This window comes from Sinocyclocheilus grahami, unplaced genomic scaffold, assembly GCF_001515645.1.
Source record: "Sinocyclocheilus grahami isolate Dianchi unplaced genomic scaffold, SAMN03320097.WGS_v1.1 scaffold160.1, whole genome shotgun sequence".
NCBI lineage: Eukaryota > Metazoa > Chordata > Actinopteri > Cypriniformes > Cyprinidae > Sinocyclocheilus > Sinocyclocheilus grahami.
The window spans coordinates 2,303,091-2,318,344 of NW_015505339.1; the positions used below are offsets into that span (position 1 = coordinate 2,303,091).

A 15,254-nucleotide genomic window follows, 5' to 3' on the forward strand; every position below is an offset into this window, starting at 1 on the left:
ATGTCGGTGGATTTTGATGTGACAGAACAACTGGAGATGGACTTTTACGGATTACGGATTTTTGTTTTGGTAGCAGCGATAATTAAAAAAGTTAAAACCCATTAATAATGGATTTCTTTCTTTCAAAAACACAGCTTTTCGCTTCTCAAGGCATTAACTGATGGACTGGAGTCATGTGGATTACTGTGATGTTTTTAGCAGCTGTTTGGACTCTCATTCTGACGGCACCCATTCACTGCAGATGATCCATTGGTGAGCAAATGATGCAATGCTACATTTCTCCAAATCTGTTCTGGTGAAGAAACAAACTCATCTACATCTTGGATGGCCTCAGTGTGAGTAAATTGTCAGCAAATGAACTGTTCCTTTAAATGAGACATGTAACTTTTCACTTTTTTTTTTTTTTTTACCTTTTGTTTAAAAATGTCTACTAATATAATTAATAATGCTAAATGACACCTTCGTATTACAATGATATCCAATGTTAAAAGCAACACATTTCTGGTTTTGGACTTAAACCTTAGACAAAAGCGCCTGGACTAGAAGACGGCACATAAGGGAGCGTTTTCAGATTTGTGTTTGACTCACTGCCCTGTCATTATGTCAATTATGTTTTCCTATGAGGGAAAGAAACTGTTTTTTTTTAGATTACGTAGACACAAAAAATGGGATGAGAAATTTATTTTGAAATATTTAGGTTTACAAAAAGAATTGAGTTTACACTGAAAAGAAAAAGATATTCATGTAGGTAGAGTAGCTTGGTCTTCGCCCTCGATGACGCGACTCTCGGCAGTGACTTCCTACAGTAGAATGTGAACACAATTCATTAGACTGCTCATACACAACCTAAGCCATCAGCGTTCTTACGCTGTTGACCTGTAAATGACATTGAAATGAATGTTCTTGTTTAAAAGTTGTACTTACGTCGCAGTTCGTCTCGGCTAGTATCGTCAGGCACTCGATGTGCTCTGACATTTGTGCCGTCGTCTGCTGAAGCTGAATATTCTCTTCTTCAAGCAAATTTATCCTGAGGAAGTTAAATAATACACAGAACTACATTTACCTTCTTTTTTTATTTTTATGTAAATGCATTGATGTTGAGACCTGCATGTTGAAAACTGATCTTCATGTCAATTTAATGTAATACATCATCCAAAAATAAATATTTGCTTACGATTTACTCACCCTCAGGTCATCCAAGAGGTAGATGAGTTTTTTTTGTTTTTGTCATAACAGATTTGGAGAAATTTTGCACTACATCGTTTGCTCACCAACGGATCCTCTGCAGTGAATGGGTGCCGTCAGAATGAGAGTCCAAACAGCTGATAAAAACATCACAATAATCCACACGACTCCAGTCCATCAATTAACATCTTGTGAAGTGAAAAGATGCACATTTTCCATAAATCTATTTTTGAGGCCTTTTCATTTTAAACTGTCGCTTCTGGACAAAATAGCAGTTCATAATTCATAATAACGCTTCCTCCAGTGAAAAAGTCCATCTCCTGTTGTTCTCTCACATCAAAATCTACCGATATATATTTGTTTAGAACCATTCTGGAGTGTTTTGACTTGTAAACGGTGCTTGATCTGTGCATATTTCTCTCCTGATTCAGACGAGACGACTTTTTGTGAAGCGAAAAGCTGTTTTTGTAAGGAACAAATCCATCATTACAGTGTTTTAACTGTAAACCATTGCTTCCAAATAAAATATCTATAATCCATAACACTGCCTTCTCCCAAAATTAAAATAAAAAATTGTTGGCTGAATCAGTCCAAAACCGTTCTTAACAAATATGTCGGTGGATTTTGATGTGACAGAACAACTGGAGATGGACTTTTACGGATTACGGATTTTTGTTTTGGTAGCAGCGATAATTAAAAAAGTTAAAACCCATTAATAATGGATTTCTTTCTTTCAAAAACACAGCTTTTCGCTTCTCAAGGCATTAACTGATGGACTGGAGTCATGTGGATTACTGTGATGTTTTTAGCAGCTGTTTGGACTCTCATTCTGACGGCACCCATTCACTGCAGATGATCCATTGGTGAGCAAATGATGCAATGCTACATTTCTCCAAATCTGTTCTGGTGAAGAAACAAACTCATCTACATCTTGGATGGCCTCAGTGTGAGTAAATTGTCAGCAAATGAACTGTTCCTTTAAATGAGACATGTAACTTTTCACTTTTTTTTTTTTTTTTACCTTTTGTTTAAAAATGTCTACTAATATAATTAATAATGCTAAATGACACCTTCGTATTACAATGATATCCAATGTTAAAAGCAACACATTTCTGGTTTTGGACTTAAACCTTAGACAAAAGCGCCTGGACTAGAAGACGGCACATAAGGGAGCGTTTTCAGATTTGTGTTTGACTCACTGCCCTGTCATTATGTCAATTATGTTTTCCTATGAGGGAAAGAAACTGTTTTTTTTTAGATTACGTGTAGACAAAAAATGGGATGAGAAATTTATTTTGAAATATTTAGGTTTACAAAAAGAATTGAGTTTACACTGAAAAGAAAAAGATATTCATGTAGGTAGAGTAGCTTGGTCTTCGCCCTCGATGACGCGACTCTCGGCAGTGACTTCCTACAGTAGAATGTGAACACAATTCATTAGACTGCTCATACACAACCTAAGCCATCAGCGTTCTTACGCTGTTGACCTGTAAATGACATTGAAATGAATGTTCTTGTTTAAAAGTTGTACTTACGTCGCAGTTCGTCTCGGCTAGTATCGTCAGGCACTCGATGTGCTCTGACATTTGTGCCGTCGTCTGCTGAAGCTGAATATTCTCTTCTTCAAGCAAATTTATCCTGAGGAAGTTAAATAAGCAATGCAGTTTTTGGATTGGAAAAACAAAAGTACCAGTCAAAAGTTTGGGCTCAGTGATAATTTTGTAATGTTTTTGAATGAAGTCTCTTATGCTCACCAAGGCTGCATTTATTTGATCAGTAAAACAGGCATATTGCGAAATATTATTATAATTTAAAATAACTGTTTTTGAATACATGTTAAAATGTCATTTATTCCTGTGATGCAAAGCTGAATTTTCAGCATCATTTGCTGCTAAAGAAACATTTATTATTATCATCAATGCTACAAACAACTTTTGCTGCTTATTGTTTTTATGGAAACAAAGACACTACTTGAACAGCGTTTATTTGAAAAAGAAATATGTTGTAACATTGTCTTCACTGTCACGTCTGATGAATAACAGTATTCATTTCTTTTTTAAAAATCACACTGAGCCCAAACTTTTGAGCGGTAGTGTACATAATATACAACTAAACGTACCTCATCTGCATGGAGGCAACTGCATCCGAAGCATTTTTCTGTGCCTCTTCGAAGTCGTGCAGCTGTAAAAGAAGCTCTCTGTTCTTCTGAAGCAGACTCTCGTTTTCAGACGTGACCATCTTCATCATGTGTGACGCCTGATGAGGAGCAGGCATCATCATTTAAAGGTGACACAGTCTTTAAGATTTTATTACCCAGTCTGCCAAGTTACTGCACCTTTTCCTCCTGTTTCCTGGAAATAAAAATCTCTTTCTCCAAGTCTTTTATTTTTTCGTCACGCCACCCTGTCTCTCTCATGTAAAGCCCTCTGGCCCGGCTCAGCTTGTTTTTGTAGTGGATTCGCTTGTCGTTGTATTTACTGGAAAAAACAGAAGAAATAATCTTCTTTAATAATCTATAATTTCTTAATAATCTTAATCTCTTCCGGACTTCTTACTTATAATCACTCAACACAAATGTCCATTTGTTTAAATAATTAAATTTTTAATCTTAAAGATATCTGCAGAGTTATTTTGATATCACTGAGATATTAATATAGTCGTTAATCATTTGTTTTTCCATTTTTCTTTCAGTATTTTAGTAATGTTGTGTGTTTGTCATTTTATAAGTTTTTTTCTAATACACTACCAGTCAAAGGTTTTTGAACAGTAATATTTTTATGTTTTTTAAAGAAGACTTTTCTGCTCACCAAGCCTGCGTTTATTTGATCCAAAATACAGCAAAAGCAGTAATATTGTGAAATATTTTTTACTATTTAAAATAACTGCTTTCTATTTGAGTATATTCTATTCCTGTGATCAAAGCTGAATTTTCAGCATCATTGCTCCAGTCTTCAGTGTCACATGATCCTTCAGAAATCATTCTAATATGCTGATTTGATGTTCAAGAATTTTTTATTATTATTATTATTATTAATTTATTATCATTAATATTTAAAACCGTTCTTACATTGTTTTTTCAGGATTCTTTGATGAATAAATAGATGCAAAGATCAGCATTTATCTGAAATAAAAAGCTTTTGTAACATTATATACTATACCATTCAAAGAATTTTTTTTTATTATTATTATTATTAATTTATTATCATTAATATTTAAAACCGTTCTTACATTGTTTTTTCAGGATTCTTTGATGAATAGATGCAAAGATCAGCATTTATCTGAAATAAAAAGCTTTTGTAATATTATATACTATACCATTCAAAAGCTTCAGTCAGTATACAAAATATAGAAATACAAAATATAGAAATGAATACTTTTATTTAGCAAGGATGCATTAAATTGATCAAAAGTGATGATAAAGACATTTGTAATGTTACAAAATATTTTTATTTCAGATAAATGCTGTTCTTCTGAACTTTCTATTCATCAAAGAAACCTGAAAAAAATATCTAAGCTGTTTTCAACATCATCATAATAATAATAAGGATCATGTGACTGGAGTAATAATGCAAAAAAATTATTTTTTGAGGAATTTTTAGATCATTCAATGATCATTCATTGAGGAATGATCGAAAAGCTTTGATCACAGGAATAAATAGCCTTTTTAAATATATATTTAAATAGAAAGCAGTTATTTGAAATAGTAAAAATATTTCACAATTTTACTGTTTTTGCTGTACTTTGGATCAAATAAATGCAGGCTTGGTGAGCAGAAGAGACTTCTTTAAAAAATCTTACTGTTCAAAAACTTGTCTGTATAGTTTTTATTCATTTTTATTTCAGTTTGAGTTATTTTAGTACATCAAGTACCTCCTCTCAGCGTCCACGCTAACTAGAGCTAGCTGAAGTTCTGTCCTCAGAGAGTCAGTCTCCTGTTGACTGCTGGTTAGTCTGTTCCTCAAGTCTTCGGTGTTTTGTTGGAGCTGCTCGTACAGCAAACAAAAGTCATTTTGAATTAGTACACAAGCTAATACAGTATCAGTATGTACAACTTCATATTGCAACCTGCTGACTAAAGAACATTCGAGATTCCCTCAGCAACACTGATGTCAGTTCAAGACACTATATAAATGGTCCGATCTGCATCAGGTACCCTGAGGTTTTCCTGCTCGGCGTCAGAGATGTTGTTGTGCAGTCGTGTGTTGTTTCTCCTCTGGGACAGCAGCTCTTGTTTGGTGGTGCTGAGGATGTTCTGGATGCCCTGCAGCTCCTCAAACATCCTCCTCTGCTCTTCTGCATCCTGCTGAAGCTGGACGTTCTGGCACTGATGAGAAAGTGTGAAGGTGTGTGTTCAGTGTCATTGATTGGGTCAGAGCAGGGATTCCCAAACTTTTTGTCAGTCAAACCCGTGAAAGATTTACTTGAAGTACCACCTGCGATTTGAAGTTAATATTGCAATAATTTACCAACACATTTGCATGTTCACAGTGTTGATTAATGGTCATGCAGGACATCTTTTTTTTTTTTTTCCAGAACATGTTTTTATTCTATATTGTGATTATATTTTTTAAATGATTCATAAATAGGGCTGCACAAAATTATATTGTGATTATTTTGTCATATAGGGCAATTTTAATAATATGACATTTCATCTCATATGGAAACGTCTCGTATTGCTGCTGTTGAAACCAACTAAGATCTCTTGCATCTTTATTATTATTTTTATTAGTTTTAACTATAAAAATGAAGACAAATATATTACAGTTGTAAATTAGTTATGCTCTAAAATAAAAATGAATAGTTGATCATTACAAAATAATATTTATATGAAATAGAATTGTTATTTTACACTACAATTCCAGTATTTATGTCTTAAATTACTAGTATTTATGTCTAAATTCTTCACTATCAAACATTTAAACCCTCTTTTAACATTTAGAACTGAGAAATTTTGGAAGCTTGTGTCTACAGAAATCTTTGAAATCATGCAAATGAGTAAATAAAGTGCACACTGTTATATATATACTCAGCACATACAAAAAAAAAGTTTGTGAGAAGCATTTACTGTGAAGCGAGCCACTACATCAACGCTTCACATGTGTAGTGCTTATTTAAATCAATTGCAACCTTTGATTTGATAACCACACTAAGCTATACTGTGATTTCCATTTTATTTTAATTCACTGTGCAGCCCCGTTTATTTGTTCATTTTACCTTTTGGCTTTTCAAACCCCAATTTGGGAAACCCTGGGTCAGAGATGAGAGGTTTCTTCACCTGGACCAAAGCTCTGGCCTGGTCAGTTTCCATCTGCATGGTCATGGACAGCTGCCCGGTCTTCTGCTGCTCCTCCTGAAGGACAGCCTTCAGCTGGCAAACTTCATTCTCCAGAGAAGACACCTAAAAAGTCAGTAATTTAGTTCCTTAGCATAACTAGTGAGTGACCAAATCAGCTTTCAAAGAAGAATCAAATGAGTACCTGCTTCAGGTGTTTGTCACATTGTCTTTCCACGTCCTGTGCCTCAAGCTCTTGTAACTTAGTTACTAAATCTCTGATCTGTGAAGACAATGCATTTGCTACATTAAATTGAGCTTTTTGTTAGTGCTGTCAATCGATTAAAAAAACTAATCTCCTATTTTTCTGTGTAGCGAATCAGCTCATGGGGAAATATGAATAATTAACCATAACTAGTTATAATTAACTATTCATATTTTAGATCCACTGTAGAAATAATGATTAATTGCATATTAATATATAGCTATTTATGGTCATAATTTCAAATTGAATCTTTAAAGGGGTAGTTCACCTAAAAATGAAAATTCTGTCATTAATTACTCACCCTCATGTTGTTCCAAACAAGACCTTCGTTCATCTTCTGAACACAAATTAAGATATTCTTTATGAATTCTGAGAGCTTTCTGACCCTCCCATAGACAGCAATGTAATTTCCACGATCAAGGTCCAGAAACGTAGCAAGGAGATCGGTAAAAAAATCCATGTGACATCAGGGGTTCAACCGTAATTTTATGAAGCTACGAGCATACGTTTTGTACGCAAAGAAAACAAAAATAACGACTTTATTCAACAATTCGTCTCCTCCACGTCACCCTAACGCCATTTTACAAAATTTATTCTGGTAGCTTCGTAAAATTACGGTTGAACCCCTGATGTCACATGGATTATTTTACCGATCTCCTTGCTACGTTTCTGGACGTTGATCGTGGTAATTACATTGCTGTCTATGGGCGGGTCAGAGAGCTCTCAGAATTCATCAAAAATATCTTAATTTGTGTTCCGAAGATGAACGGAGGTCTTACGGGTTTGAAACGACATGAGGGTGAGTAATTAATGACAGAATTTTCATTTTTGGGCGAACTGTCAAGTCAAGTCACCTTTATTTATATAGCGCTTTTAACAATACAGATTGTGTCAAAGCAACTGAACAGCATTAATTAAGAAAATAGTGTCCCTTAAGAAGAACTGTCCCTTTAATGTAGATACAACATATGGTATATTTTAAATACGCTTTTAATGGTATCTTTTTTACTAAGCCATTCAATGTTACAGTTTAACTGAAAGCCATTATTTTTAACATTTAATAGGCTTTGAAAAATCGAGCATAGCGTTAGTTCTGGCAAGTCACGTTAGTCAAGCTCGCATCAGCTGACTCTCAGCTGATCCACGTCTACATATAGGGATGCAACATCTATCACAGAACACCCATATATAAGATCCTTCAGTATTATCAGCAGCTTTCGCGTTGCTCAATAGCTAATTACCCTCCTCCATCCCCAGCTCCTCCTCTCGTCCAGACAGGATTCGGCCTTCTGTCTCTTTGTATCAGACTAATTTCTAAATGTTTACATTAAATTATAGAACATAAATGATATCTGCAATACATTTATGTTGGTTCTGTTCTGTTTACCCTACAGGTTATCGCTGCTCTCCCTGCTCTCATGCATGCTAGGCTGCATGGATGCGCAGGGTGTTTTTGCCCAGAACAGAACCATACCGCCAATCCAAGCTGTATACTAATTGTCAGCCATCTTTGACGATTGTGGTCCTGGCAGAAATATAAATTTTTTTAATTTAAGTTAACTTAAAACAATCATCACATAAACTATAAAATGCATATGCATAAACTATAAATTAAATGCAAATGTTAATCAGCAAAGAGCAGAGTGATTTCCTTCTTTTGTTCTGTGATTTTCATCACTGGCACAGACTGCAGCAGATTTCACTTTAAAAGCAGTGCCGTCTCTTTAAAACCTGACGCACAAGACGCGACGCGATATGTCGTGACGCGAAAAATCCCAGACTGTAAACTGATGCCGCTTTCTGTTTATGACCTACTGACACAAAGTTCAAAAGATTTGCAACGCTCGCTTTGTGGCGTCCAGTGTGGACAGTGTTAGTCCTCACCTCCACCTGAAGGCTGCCGACGGTGGTCCTGTAATCGTCCGCCTGTTTCTCACAGAGGTTCTGGAAGTCTCGCACTAACCGCTCTGCTTCCATCCTCTGCCTCTTCTGCTCTTCACATTCAGCCGCTGCCCTCCTCCGCAGGTCGGCCTCCGTCTCAAACTCCATCCGCAGCTTCAGCGTGACCTGCGTCAGATCTTGCAGCATGTGTAACCTCTCCTGCATCTCGTCAAGACACCTGGAAGAACAGCTTAAGCTTGTTTATCTTTAGAATAGTTGATTCTTGAAAAGTCCATGATTTGGAACCATCAATTATATGTGCTATAGAGTAGACGGTATATGCCTTAATTTGAACAGCCTAAGCTTTCTTCAATGGTCAGTTTTCAATGTTTTAAATGACTGAGAACTACAGCCAATATGTTGCATTTCACATCAAATTAAATATAATTAAGGTCCATCAGCGTATGTTTATCTGATATACTGTATGCAGTCAAACTGTGGCCGAACCGTTTATGGATATCCTCTTCCTGTGGCTTCTTGTCTTTGGATGGAGTGACGGTTCTGTTAGGGGCTTCTGTCTGTTAGAGTAAAATAATAATAATAGTGTGTCAATACAGATTGATAGATTGACATTGATATTTAGGGATGCAATCTTGTCATAATATATATATATATATATATATATATATATATATATATATATATATATATATATATATATATTTCTGCTCCGCAGGTCGGCCTCCGTCTCAAACTCCATCCGCAGCTTCAGCGTGACCTGCGTCAGATCTTGCAGCATGTGTAACCTCTCCTGCATCTCGTCAAGACACCTGGAAGAACAGCTTAAGCTTGTTTATCTTTAGAATAGTTGATTCTTGAAAAGTCCATGATTTGGAACCATCAATTATATGTGCTATAGAGTAGACGGTATATGCCTTAATTTGAACAGCCTAAGCTTTCTTCAATGGTCAGTTTTCAATGTTTTAAATGACTGAGAACTACAGCCAATATGTTGCATTTCACATCAAATTAAATATAATTAAGGTCCATCAGCGTATGTTTATCTGATATACTGTATGCAGTCAAACTGTGGCCGAACCGTTTATGGATATCCTCTTCCTGTGGCTTCTTGTCTTTGGATGGAGTGACGGTTCTGTTAGGGGCTTCTGTCTGTTAGAGTAAAATAATAATAATAGTGTGTCAATACAGATTGATAGATTGACATTGATATTTAGGGATGCAATCTTGTCATAATATATATATATATATATATATATATACATATACATTTCTGTTCAAAAGCTTGGGGTTGGTACGATTATTCAAAGGGATAGTTCACCCAAAAATGAAAATTCTGTCATTAATTACTCACCCTCATGTCATTCCAAACCCGTAAAACCTTTGTTCATCTTCAGAACACAAATTAAGATATTTTTGATGAAATCTGAGAGCTTTCTGACTTGCATAGACGGCAACGCAACTATCACGTTCAAGGCCCAGAAAGGTAGTAAGGACACCATTAAAATAGTCCATGTAACATCATACTGACCCAAAACTTTTGAACATCTCTTTTCTAGAATAATTTATTTATCTTACCATTTCGAGCAACTGTACACCCTGTGCCTGTAGCCTCTTCACAGTCTCCCTAAGGTAGCACAGCTCTTCTTCCTGTTTCTCGTTAATCTCTTTTATTTTTCGTAATTCAGCAACTTCTAAATAAGGGGAAAAAAATGATTAAACTAAAAAAAAAAGTCAAACTATAAGTGAGTTCAACTGAGAGGTTGTCTATACTATGATGTACAAGAAAGAGAAATGGCAAATAAATTATACCACAGCATTTCAGTTTCTCCACTTCGTGACGCAGGTGTGCAACTTCCATTTGAGCTTCTTGCAGCTCTGGTTCTAAGACAAAAGCATGATTTTGATCTCAGTATGTTCGTGAGTGTTTCCTTTCTTATCCCAAGTGTGAGACCAGTGAATTGATTTACCATAAGCCTTTTGTGTCAGGTGAGCCGACTCCAGCTCATCCGTGAGCCTGCGGATCTCTTTGTGGGCCATGGTGAGTCGAGCAGACGCCTCTTCTACATCTCGCTCCAGTTCCTGCAACGTCCGTCCCTTCAACTTGTCATCACTACTGCACTGCAGGTCATCTGCCTGGTACAAACACAGAAACCATTTAACAGTGGGCAATTTGTGTGTTTCATGAGCCAGTGCATGCTTTGTAGGCATTGAACATGCTGCATTAAAAAATCCTCAACTTGCATGCTTGGAAAAGGAAACGTTCACAAGAAAACAAATCAAAGGTTAGTAAAAGTGGTCCTTGTGTAAATTAAACACGCAGGATCGCTGGAATCCACCTGAAATGGGACATGATACTAATGCCTCTTGCTTCTTGTTGCACATTTCAATGACATGCATCAGATTAATTGTCATAAACATACAGGCAGTAATTTCGGTTTACTCTGAGCAGCCTTTCTGAGTCCTAGGAGCCTCTTCCAAGGGCTCTGAATGTGTGGTGGTGCCACCTTGTGGAGAGATGATGTTAAGTTTCTAATCAGAAGTTTTGCACTTAAAAGAAAACAAGAATTAGGCCTGCTTGATTGTTTATATCATTACAAAATATAGTCTATATTATCACTCAGCTCTAATCTGCTAAATGCGACTATAAGGCATAAACATATTAAAGGGACAGTTCACCCAAAAATGAAAATTCTGTCATTAATTACTCACTCTCATATCGTTCCAAACCCGTAAGACCTTTGTTCATCTTCAGAACACAAATTAAAGTATTTCTGATGAAATCCGAGAGCTTTCTGACCCTGCATAGACTGCAACGCAACTGAGACGTTCAAGGCCGGGAAAGATAGTAAGGACATCGTATGTGCCATCAGTGGTTCAATCGTAATTCTATGAAGCTATCAGAATCTTTTTTGTGCGCAAAGAAAACAAAAATAATGACTTTTTTCAACAATTTCTTCTCTTCTGTGTAAGTATTCGACACGCATTTACGAGAGTATCACAACGCATGATCTTACGGGTTTGGAACGACATGAGGGTGAGAAATTATTGACAGCATTTACATTTTTGGGTGAACTATCCCTTTAAGATATCTGTAAAGCTCTTTTGAACAATGCACATTGTGAAAAGGGCTAAATAAATACATTTGACTTGACATGTAGTAAGACAAAACAGCCTGAACTGATTCTCTTACTTTGACCACATTCCCTCTACAATCCTCCTTTTGGACATCAGGATCCTCAGTGGTCTTCACATCCACATTCTCCTGACTTTGTATTTTCTCCAGCAGCGAAGCTCTGTCTGCGAGGAGGTAAGCCACCTGTTCACTCAAGCTGATGGGAATAATATCAGCCAGACCTTCCTGAAGTAACATCTCGGAGATCTCACTCCTCTGTGCTTCTGTAAGCATAAATTCAAATGTCATGCGTGGTGAAGAGCGAGTCTGATGGAGGAGAGATCAGACAGAAATGCACCTTGTTGCCGATGGATGTCATCCAGAGTTGCATGGAACGTTTTGTTTTCTTGCTCGAGATGTAAAGCCACAGAGTCTCGGGTCTTTGTGAGACTCTTAATGTGATTGACATATTGCTGAACCTGAGATCGAAGAAGGACAAGACTGCAGTTTCCCTTTTGTGTATATTCTTCAATGCCTTGCATTGCTTATCTATCAAAAACATCTACTTTTGTGTTCCACAGACCAAACGTCACTTGTATAGATCCTTGTAACCAAACAAGTGATGAGTCTCCAGGTTTTTTCTTTAGACGTACTCACCTTTTCAATCTCAGCAACACGTTCCTTCTGCAGATCTTGTATCTGCTGGTTGAGGGATCTCACGGTACTTTCACTTTTCGTGTAAAGCTGCCACAGCAGAGACAGACGCTCATCGCTGGAGGCCGAGGCACCCAACCCTTCCTCCTGCAGCCGCTGATCCATGTCCTGCAACATCTGTCCATCCCAAACAGATACACTCTTAAAAATAAAGGTGCTTCACGAGGCCATAGAAGAACCTTTTTGTTTAAATGGTTCCATAAAGAACCTTTAACATCTGAAGAACCTTTCTGTTTCACAAAAGGTTCTTTGTGGTGAAAGAAGGTTCTTCAGATTACAAAAAGGTAAGAAAGAGATGGTTCTTTAAAGAACCTTTGACTAGATGTTTCTTTGTGGAACCAAAAATGGTTCTTCTATGGCATCGCTTGAAGAACCTTTTGAAGCACCTTTATTTTTAAGAGTGTATGGAGATGAACATACAGATGTTCTTTCTTTCTTTCTATCTATCTATCTATCTATCTATCTATCTATCTATCTATCTGTCGTGTGTTTTAGATGTTGTTTACACTAAACAGGTGATCTGCTCTGCTCATGTTTTGCACATCTTTTAACAGCTGTTGTTGCACATGCGCACATCACTTTTTCTTCCTTGAAACGACTTAGCGGTTTTCCAGCATGAAAACATTGCAACTTTCTGTTACTTTTGCTCTTCATCAAAACGAATAAAGCGAATAACGCACAAAATAATAGGAGGTAGGCTATATTGATATAACTTCAGATTGATGTTAACCACACCCGGATCATGATGTGTTTCCCTTTAAAGAACAGTTCAAATGAGCGATTGGCCTCGTAAATGTCTTTAAAAACAGGTCTTACCTGTGCTGTGCACATCTCTTGACGTTATTCAGAACCATTTAATTACTTATCGTTCTAGGTTATTATTTTGAAAATTTGTGAAAATTCCGCGACACACACACACACACACACACACACACGGTGCCCGGACTCCAAACTCTGCAGCTGCGAGTTCAATCGAACTTGTTTTCTTTCATGTAACTGTAGCGTTCTAACGGAACTTCTGAACATTCACGGTCGCCTAGAAATGGACGTTATAATGAATCGCTTTAAGTAGTTTTCAGCATTTGCGTGGAATTGACGTTCATCAGGCCGTCTGTCTGTGTGTGTGTGTGTGTGTGTGTGTGTGTGTCTGTCTATGTGGGACGTCCTGCAAAAGAACCCCACAACCCCCCTAATAAGAAACGCGGTTCCTTATAGCCTACAGGCCTACGATTCATTCCACCAAACGAGCGCCTTTTACACTTTGAAAAAGTCGCTTAAAGTACATTTCTTCAATATTTTAAACATTCCAACAGACTTTTTAAGTGTTAAATTCAGTTCTGCTTTTCATGGTTAAAGACATTAACGAAGGACACAAAAGTCATCCTTTTCATGGAATGACCCAGATAATATAAAAGCACTAGCCTGCCCAACATGCACATAAAATCATGTACATGCACAATCAACATGTACCGACCGTCGCTTGATTGTGCCATCCCAAAGAAGCACAAAATCACTTTCACGGACTTTTACATTAAATGTTCCCTCCTGGTGTAATGACCTTCCCAACTCAATCCGAGCAGCTGAGTCCTTAGCCATCTTCAAGAATCAGCTAAAAGCACATCTCTTCCATCTTTATTTGACCCTCTTTAGCACTCTCTATTCCAATTCTATTCTTTAAAAAAAAACACTTGTCCCTTTTAGACTTGCACTCTATTCATTTGCTGCTCGTTTTCTTTATAAAAAAAAACTAACACTAGCTTTCTAATCTTTTTGTATTCTATCTGTTTTCTTTTCATTTATTATACAATTAACAAAAGCAAAAAAAAAAGACCTCTAACACTAGCTTGCTCTATTCTTTTTCTATTCTGTCTGTTGTCTTTTTATTTATTATATTATTTTAAAAAACCTTGCTATGTGTACTGCGTTAAGCTAATTGAGACTTGTTCTAGCACTTGCGTATCATTGCTCTTTTGTTGATTTTGATTGCTTCCATTGTCCTCATATGTAAGTCGCTTTGGATAAAAGCGTCTGCTAAATAACTAAATGTAAATGTATTAACAAACATATCTAAAAAAAAAAAAAATATATATATATATATATATACATACAGTGGGGCAAAAAAGTATTTAGTCAGCCACCAATTGTGCAAGTTCTCCCACTTAAAAAGATGAGAGAGGCCTGTAATTTTCATCATAGGTATACCTCAACTATGAGAGACAAAATGAGAAAAAAAATCTTTACTTGGCTATTTAAATGTGTACATTCCATTGACTTCTTCTGTTGTTATACCGAGATAATTATAAATACTATAACCCTAACCCTCACAGAAAATTTTCTGTATTTTTAGAGTTTTATTTTCTTTATTTTTACATGTAATTTTTACAAAAGAGATTGATCCTGGATGTCCCCAAACTGTTTATATATAATTTTTAAATGTAATAAATATGTAATTTTTAAATATATTTAAATGTAAATTTATATATACACATACCCATGTACACAAAATTGTTTTATTGATGAATCTATATCAGAACATCAGTGCATTGACTGTAGTGTAATTATGTAACAGACTCTCTCTGGGTTTGGGGGGACACACAACTATAAGCCCGTTTTTAGTTTGTAAAACTAACCCAGAGTTTTTCTGGAGCTGTGAAGGAAGCTCCTCCTCTAACCAAGCCTGCATTCCTTCCTGGACCGTTTTCCCCAAACGTGGGAGACTGTGGAGAGAGACAGAGAGAGAGAGAGAGTGAGTGTGTGTGTGTGTGTGTGTGTGTGTGTGTGTGTGTGTGTGTGTGGGGGGGAGG

At 36.5% G+C, this 15,254-nt stretch overlaps 1 protein-coding gene across 1 annotated transcript; it reads right to left on the bottom strand.

The window, feature by feature from the left end:
• Positions 1–2,468: 2,468 nt before the first annotated feature.
• On the bottom strand, positions 2,469–13,564 carry LOC107592908 (cingulin). The gene is made up of 18 exons (XM_016282482.1): positions 13,267–13,564; positions 12,394–12,567; positions 12,095–12,215; positions 11,815–12,020; positions 11,045–11,128; positions 10,592–10,757; positions 10,434–10,505; positions 10,200–10,315; positions 9,703–9,773; positions 8,607–8,841; positions 6,663–6,740; positions 6,461–6,583; positions 5,339–5,509; positions 5,056–5,168; positions 3,521–3,662; positions 3,305–3,441; positions 2,721–2,823; positions 2,469–2,596 (listed from the first exon to the last, which is right to left on the bottom strand). The coding sequence occupies exons 1-18, from the start codon at positions 13,279–13,281 to the stop codon at positions 2,537–2,539; spliced, it is 2,187 nt and encodes a 728-aa protein (XP_016137968.1). The 5' UTR covers positions 13,282–13,564; the 3' UTR covers positions 2,469–2,536.
• Positions 13,565–15,254: the final 1,690 nt, after the last annotated feature.

What these genes read in the sequence shown, in the direction of transcription:
- LOC107592908 (XM_016282482.1), bottom strand. An exon ending in TGACATCCATCGGCAACAAG is followed by an intron (nt 12,021 to 12,094) that starts GTGCATTTCTGT and finishes TTATGCTTACAG; the next exon opens with AAGCACAGAGGAGTGAGATC. An exon ending in GAAGAGGATATCCATAAACG is followed by an intron (nt 8,842 to 9,702) that starts GTTCGGCCACAG and finishes CTGTTCTTCCAG; the next exon opens with GTGTCTTGACGAGATGCAGG.